General features: G+C 32.6%; 1 protein-coding gene across 2 annotated transcripts; it reads right to left on the bottom strand.

The window, feature by feature from the left end:
* Positions 1-6455: 6455 nt before the first annotated feature.
* Positions 6456-8341, bottom strand: LOC114400518 (AAA-ATPase ASD, mitochondrial-like). Of its 2 annotated transcripts, XM_028363002.1 has the most exons (2): positions 7290-8341; positions 6456-7196 (listed from the first exon to the last, which is right to left on the bottom strand). In XM_028363002.1, exons 1-2 carry the CDS (start codon positions 8286-8288, stop codon positions 6840-6842), a joined length of 1356 nt encoding a protein of 451 aa, XP_028218803.1. In that variant the 5' UTR covers positions 8289-8341; the 3' UTR covers positions 6456-6839. The 2 variants fall into 2 exon arrangements, with proteins under 2 accessions (XP_028218803.1, XP_028218802.1); XM_028363001.1 differs by having other exon boundaries at positions 6456-8341.
* Positions 8342-8563: the final 222 nt, after the last annotated feature.

The following is an 8563-nucleotide window of genomic DNA, read 5'->3' as shown; positions in this document are numbered from 1 at the left end:
ACTCTATGTCATAATCTCTAATTATTCCAATCCAACCTGAGCACAAAAACAATTGCAATTAGTAAAATCTCCGTATAAAAAAAATAGAACAACATGAAGAGATATTGATGGTTGTATGCAGTACTTTTTATTTTTATTTTTTTACACTAGATATAAATTAAATTTTAGTCACATACTTATAACAGTATTCCAAAATATTATTAGTCTCTTTTTGTCCTGATTTGCTTCACTTTAAGCTTCAAAGAAAGGTTTGAGATACATAAATAATACATCCCTACATTTGTAATCTAGGAAATTTATACAAACCAGTAATATTTTAGATTTATAGCCTTACACATAAACACAGGAACCAGTTGCCTTCATAGCCATACAATCAATATACTGTTTTGTGGAACTAACAACAAAATAGGATTTGAAATGAGTCTGCCAGCCAAACAACTAAGAATAGTTATATCTACTAAATGTCTAGTTACTACTTTTGGAGGTAAAATCCAAATTCAACTTTAAAAGACTTGTCTTCACTACAAAACAAAAATGAGAAAATGTTAGAATTTAATATACCTGAAAACTATATCTGTTGTGCATGGTTGCACTGGTAAATCATTCTTTTTCAGAAGCCTCATTACTTCCACCAGCAGTTTAGTATCATTGTGGTTCTTAGCATACGCCTGCAGCAAATTGATAGAAACTTACCAATTAAAAATTGGAACAGTATCTCAGTGTGCAATTACATGACATAATTCTCTTTTAGAAAGTTATCTTTGAGCATCGGTTAGCTTCCCAACATATCTCCATATGTTCTCACCTGCATAGCAAGTTTATAGAAGGAAAATAACTATTCCAGGCCAAGAGGTATGAAGAAAAGTAACCAAAATTTAGCACACAAATTCCTCTAGTGGTCACTTCATCCTATAATAAGTAATGCACGACAACATTAGAAGCAATAGCACAATAATATACTTCCTCAAATACTGAAAGCTCAAAGCAACATTAAATACAAATTGCTAGCTCTTATCAACCAAACCTTATCCACCAGTAACAGCAGTTGAAGATGAGTCTTTTGCCCTAACAGTCCTCTTGGTAACTGCAGATGCTCCCTGAAGCAGGGGAAAACAAAATAAAATAAAATGACGGCATTAGGAAATCATGATACTACATAGAACCAATGTTTTAAATCTCTGATAGCAGAGCGGAGCCGCTGGCTCAAAAAACACAATAGTGAGATTGCATATAGCGGGATAACTGCTATTTTGAAATTTTTATAGTTTATATAATGTAGACTATATACATATAAATTCTCAAAAATAATCAAAATTTACTAAAAACTAATGACATTCATAATTAACAAGAAAAAGTCTAGACGTCTTACACAAAACATACAAGTAAATACCAACAAACATTAAATACAAGCTTCCTAGATAGGAATTATATATCATCAACCATCATTTTCACTATAATTACATATACAAATATCATTTTAGGAAATTAAAATCCCACAAATAGCCCTCCAAAAAAGTCTTCATATCTCTATTCAGAGGGATTTTTTGGAATCAACGCATAGCATCCACTACAGACACTATTCAACCCGCTATTTGGTCCACTATGGACACTACACTAAACTGCTCCATTACAGCAGCCCTTGTAGCGGGCAGGGGTCACTCCGCTCTGCTACACCGCTATAGCATGCTATTGATAACCCTGCATAGAACAAACCTCAAATGGATTCTCCTTTGGGCTAACTTTGGACCTTTTACGCTTTTGGAGGAAACATAAATTTGCTCCTTTCTACATTGGCCAGATTCCAGTTAAGCTTTATTTATTTTTCAAGCAGTAGATAAGACTGAATTTATTTTTACAAGTAATTAACATGGTTCTTCAATTTGATAGAATACTATGACTGGTGAGCATACATGCATGATCCTGAAACCCCTACACAATGATGAAATTGAAGCTGATGGATCAAATCAGTTGGGCTTTTTTAGTCCATTTTACCAAGGTGGGTTCATCTTCCTATGCTGTTGTGATCTTTGTGTTTGATATTTATGATTCATTTTGTGAATGGTTGATGATTTTGCTCGCTACTTGTAGATTTTAGACAACGATTTGCTAAACTTCTTGCTTCCACTTTTCGTGGCATGGAATACGAGCTTGCTTTGAGGTTAGTATTAAGAATTTAGTAGTTCACTGTTATAAATTATTAGATAGTGATTTTGGATATTTTGGAGTTCATTGAATTCTGGGGAACTAGGATTATGTGCATATTGATTAATAAGATTTTCCACATCTTTATTTTATCATTTTGGCAAAAGAAGTATTGGTAGAGGAGAAGATGAAGTGCAAAGAAGAGGGGTAACCGAACAAAACAAAAGACTTGAAAGAAAAAGAACTTAATATTTCAGTGTATTTAGAATACAAGCTCTAATCCCCGTTTTTATAGGCTAAATGGTTGATGCTAATTAAGGGAAATAGGGGAAAACATAAGAAAGGAAACGGGAAAAGTATTAAAGATTCAATGTGATATTTATTTAATCTTAATAATATCAAAGATATTTACTAGACTCCCCCTCAAGTTAGTAAATAGATATCATTCATTCCCAACTTGCTAGTAAGTTCTTCGAATCCCTTTGTAGGGAGCTCCTTGGTGAATGCATTTGACAATTGGAGCCCCAAAGGGATTTAAGGTGTAGTTATAAGACTGCATCTATAAGTGAATATTTTAAAACTCTAGGGCTTTAGAGTTTCATGAACTCTAGGATATACATTCCTCATTTACATCTCTATTTTTCTGAATGCTTATTATCATGATAATTTATCCAGCATAATAGATCCCAAAATCAATTTCAAGTGCCAAGACCCTACGGAGACCTCGTCTGATAAATGTCTGCAGTCGGTCAGAGGTTATTTATCCCCACATGATATGAAGCGATTAGAGGCATATGTTGACAACCTGGCTGACTTTCATCGGGTAAGACCTCGTCTGATATGTCTATATCTGCATATAGTACTCAATTATGTATTGATTTTACATTGGGGGAATTCTCATAATTGGAAACCATTATTAGCATCAACAAATCCTGAGATTACTTGGATTATTGATAGCTAACAGTTGATTGGCCACCAAGAGTGACCAAGATTAGGTTGACATATAAAAATAGACAGACCAAGAACATGAGTCCTTTTTTTTAATTGACAAATATTAGTTCTTAGTATTATTAGTTTTTTGACCAAGATTAGTTTTTTTAATTTAAATTTCACTAAAATTAGGCTTCTACACTAACTTCTGGAAGGGATTAAAGACCAGCAACTTTATTATCATCATAACAATTACCATGTCAAGCTAACATTCAATTGTATATGAACAAACTTTAACATATGAACAAAATATAAAATTAATAAAACATCATATGAACATGAACCAGAGCTTCAATAAAAAAAAAAGTCATTGACCCGTATGCAGCCCAATCAAAAACGCATTAGCTTCTTCACCAACAACTCATCGCTGACATGCACGCTTCTTCCCTGCAACCACGATTAGAAAACATCACCATTAACAGAAATTATATGGAACCCGTGAACTTAGATAATAATAGTACACGAACCCCTTAACCAAAAACAAGCTTCAAATAACCTTAACCTAACAAAGTTTGTAAGTCACTAGCAAATCTCTTTCTTCATGAAACTTCAACCCGGGAAGTTGGAGCGATGAAGTCGACCTCATCCAATTCAATGGAAGAAGGCTACAATGTTGAAGAGCAGAGGTTCAATGTTGAATGTCAAAGAAAGGACTAAGCAAAAAGGGGAAGAAACATGCGCTAGGGTTCAAAGAAAGGACAAGCAGAAACACAGGCTAGGGTTCAAAGAAAGGAGTTCGTAGCAGAGAGGTGAACAAGCTAGGACGAGATTGCGCGGTTTTGTTTTTTTTTTTATTTTGAAAATTACGACGATTTTTTACTAAAAATTGGCGTAAATTATAAGAAACATAACATTCTAAGGCGATTTTCAATAACCGCCTTAGAATGTGCGTCCTAAAATGCCATTTGTAACACAATAATTTCAAAAATGCCACCGCACCACTTATTAAAGCGATTCCTTGTACAACCGACGTAAAACACGTGTCTTAAAAAAGACTTTTTGTAGTAGTGTAAATAAAATGTTTGTGAGTATGACAGTTATATCAAAGCATACATTTGTCCTTAAAATTAAGAAAGTTTTAAATAAATATTTGAAAGTGTAATTGTTTAAAATTATAAAATAAAATGTGTGACTTAAATGATAATTTAACATGTGTTTAAAGAATAAAATTATATTAAGAGATTGTTTTTAGCCACTTATATAAATAATTAGTAGTTTTATAGACTTATTTAGATTTTTATTTTTATTTTAAATACTAATACAATGATACATTATCAATAAGGGTTGTTTACACACATAATAATAACTTGTATTCATTAATCAAATGGTGTAAAAATTATTTTGAATTTTGATTAACTTGGATATAAAATAAATCATGTTGTATTTAAAGAAGAATACTCCTCCTCTTATAAGTATTCATGATTTTCGATAAAAATCAATCATTATTTTTAAAAATAATTACTCCTTAATTATACCCTGTTATGAAAAAAAAAATGATGGTACATTATACTTTCAGAACTTAACATCACAATTTATTCCACATCCCTAGTGGAAAATGATAATAAGACGTTCACTATAGGTTAGGGGAATGTTTGACCTTGTTTCATTTAATGTATCACAAATTCACAATGAAATGAGACAACTTAATTTTGAATACGTCATTGTTTGGCCAATGGGAAATATGGGAAAGAGTTCTTTCTTAGTGGATTCATGAGAAATAATATGGACTATGCGCTGATTGATTATTATAAGACTGAAGGATAATATTTAATTTGTTAATCTATGAAGGGAGTTTGACTTGATGACTTTCTACAAATTGTTCAAAAAATTCATCACCACTAATGTGACTTTTTTTCCTTTCAAAAAAACTAATGTGACTTTTTGACGATAACGTGGTAACTAATTTATTTTTCTGCTAGGCATTTCAGATTTTGTAACAGTTTTAGTTAATGCACAAAAGAGTAAATAACAGTGCAAGAATACATAAATCAAATTTTTTCTTCCTTCGTCGCATTCATTCAAATAAGCATATATAGACTATGATTAAGTAAAGCTATTTCCGATTTAGATCTGTTCAGTAATCCTTTATATAAGCTTTTGCTGTTGTCATGTGTATTGAGTGTGTTTCTCGATCTATTACTTTATTAATAATAGAAAAAAGTACTTTGTGTAGTTCACAAGACAATTGTTTCCTGCACCTATTCTGGACTGTAAAATTACATTTTAGAATAGAAGAAGGTAAAATCGGAAAGACTATTCTAAAAATGTAATTTTACTTCCTGAAATAGGTGTTTCGGAAGTTGAAAAGGTGCAGGGAGTAACATTGGAGGTGCAGAAAACACTTGTCATCACTGTAAGGTAACAACAAGAAGCAGCCCAACTTGTGTTGGGCCAGAGTAAGTGACATTCTACCGGTACTGTGTTTAACTTTTCATCAGTTCAAGATTCAGTCATATATTCCTTTTCTTTTCTTATAAATCTTACTCTTTTTTTTGGTATAATGATATTTATCTCTATAATTGCATAAGGCTATAAAAAATAGCAAGTATCGTTGCATTTCACTAGTATTTTCGAATACGCATGAAAATAATATATTTAAGTATAATAAAATATAAAGACATTGAATTTAAAAATTGATTTTACAAATACAATTTAATTTTAGAGTTTAATGGGCATGTAGTGACGGTGTAAAATAGTTTTACACTATCATTTAATCATAACTTATCATTTAAATTAATTTAAGATAATTATTTTAAAAGTTAATAAACTTATTATATATGATGAATTGTGATTGGATAACTGGGTAAAAAATTATATTTTTAATGTATAACTCTTTTTCTATTTATTTTATTAATGAATATTTATAAATATTATATTATATTAATGTTGATGAGTGAAATTTAAGTATTACTAAATAATTGAGAAAATAAAAAAATATTCTTTGGTTGAAAAATTAATTAAAGAAAGATCAAAGTTTAAATTTTATTTAATATAAAAACGCATAAGACATATTTCTAAAATGAGGAAGACATATAACTACATGAAAAAATTAAAGAGATTATGTATATGAATATATCAATTATCTAGTTTTTAAGAATAATTAATCGAATTAACTATATAGCATATTTCTACACATATATATAATCTGGGTCTGAGCACATCTACAAAGCTTAGACTCTCCCAGTTGCAACATTACTTGTCTGTTTGTTTTTATCTGCTATTCAACCATATTTTCAATCCTTTTATTCAACTTTACACCATTGTTATCATAGCTCCGGATTTAGTGCAATCTGCTGAGAACAAAGTGCGTGCTTGCGTATAAAGGAACATAACAAAAATCATAATAATTTCGAACATATTCTCTCAATTTTCAATCATCAGCATATCTCTGTTGGAATTTTAGTTAGGTCATCAATTAGGTACTACTTAGATTAGGCCATATAACAAATTAACAATGTCTAAAGCCACAAAGGACAGGTGTAGTTCTATAAACTTTTAAAGTTCAGCTACTAAATATCATAAGGATGTTAGTGAGTATTAAATATACTTCTGTTTACTCAACCAATACCTTAGGATATTTGTTAGCTTACCAATTTTCTGAGGTTATAAACAACAAAATGAGCATATAGTGTGCTTGTCTTGTCTACTCCCTCCCACTATGATTCACTCCTTTCACACACTCTTTATCTTAGTGACTCTACTTTGCATCAAGTTGATGTGTAGTTTGTTGACTTTTCTGTTGCTTTGTCTTCTGAATCATTTTCAGTCCAATGAGGATCATGCTGGCTCTTTCTTGCATCTTCCTTTGCCAATTCAAGTGCTTGAATCAGACTCTTCAAGTAAAGGTCTGCATCCCTAAAAGCATTCTTTGGCATCAGATGTTCTGCAACCTCAGCTGGGGTGATTTTGGTTTCCTTGAGCAATTCACATATTCTGCCAAACAGATTGTGTGATTCAATGTTGAGATAATTCCTAGCCAACAACTTGAATGCCTCATAGCCACAATATGACAACTCAATGTGCTTATCCATTCTCCCTTTCCTAACCAATGCAGGGTCCAATTTCTCCACATAGTTTGTGGTGAAAACTATTAGTCTTTCTCCTCCACAAGCAGACCATAACCCATCAATGAAATTCAAAAGACCAGAAAGAGTTACCTGGCTACTCTTAACCTCTCTTTCTTGCATTCCTTGTTGTTTTTGCCTTTGATCCTTCTCCTCCACCTCTTCCTTTTTCTTCCTTCGTTGACCGGTTAAATCAAGTGAACAATCAATATCCTCAATCACAATTATAGACTTGCTAGATGTCTCAATGAGGAGCTTCCTCAACTCAGTGTTGTCCTTCACAGCAGTCAACTCAAGATCATACAAATCATAGCCTAAGAAATTCGCCATGGCCGCAATCATCGTGGACTTACCGGTCCCTGGGGGACCATAAAGCAGATACCCTCTCTTCCATGCCCTTCCAATCCTTGCATAGAACTCCCCTGCCTTGCTGAATGTTATGAGATCATCAATGATCATTTCCTTCTCCTTTGGATCCATAGCTAGTGTTTGAAATGTTGCAGGGTGCTCAAACACTACATGGCTCCAATAAGCACCACTATTGGTATAAAGCTTCCTTTGCCTGTTTTTAACCTTAATTGCTTTACCCTCTTTCAGCACATGACTAAGGTATCTCCCTAAGATCAAATCTCTATTGCTTTTATGAAAAGTGAGTTTATAGTACCTTTTCTCATCTGACATAGGGTGGTGGAAGGAAATTGTGGATTGTGACTTGGAAATGTGCTTCCCATAGGCCCACCAAAGCTTTACACCATTGAACTCATCAGCTACTTCTTCATGGTCATCCATGCTGAGAACAAGAGACTGGTTGTTCTTCCCTATGTCAGCTTTGAGCCTCTTCGCTTGTGTTGATGCCTTGGAGCTGAGGTAGTTCTCTATGGCAGAATAGGCCTCACTTCTCATGAGTCTCTCACCAGTGAACTCATGGAATGTGATTTGGATGTAAGGGTAGACTAAGGTCACCAATCTTTGGGAGTGTTTCTCAATTTGGTTGCTTAGTTGATAAGGGAAAAATTGCTTAAACATGGCCCAAACAAACATCAAGGAAGCAACTATGGATCCTATGTGAGCAAACATTTCACCTGGCTTCATCGTTTTTCACCACCCTTACTCTCTCTCTCTCTCTTGCTTACAAATTTTTGGATTCAGAGATTGTCTTATATATAAGATTTAAGACGTGTGATAGAATATCCATCCCATGTCTCATAATATCTATGGTGATAATTTAATGTATTATCATAAATAATTTATTAGTAACGCTTCCACTATATCTAAGTTATCTTATTATATACTTTTTCTGATTATAGTTTATTTTTATATTTTTTTTACTATATTATTAGTATGAAATATTTATTGATTTTATAAAT

The sequence above is a fragment of the Glycine soja genome, chromosome 19, assembly GCF_004193775.1.
Source record: "Glycine soja cultivar W05 chromosome 19, ASM419377v2, whole genome shotgun sequence".
In the NCBI taxonomy this organism is placed as follows: domain Eukaryota; kingdom Viridiplantae; phylum Streptophyta; class Magnoliopsida; order Fabales; family Fabaceae; genus Glycine; species Glycine soja.
This window is presented reverse-complemented; position numbering and strand designations above follow the sequence as displayed.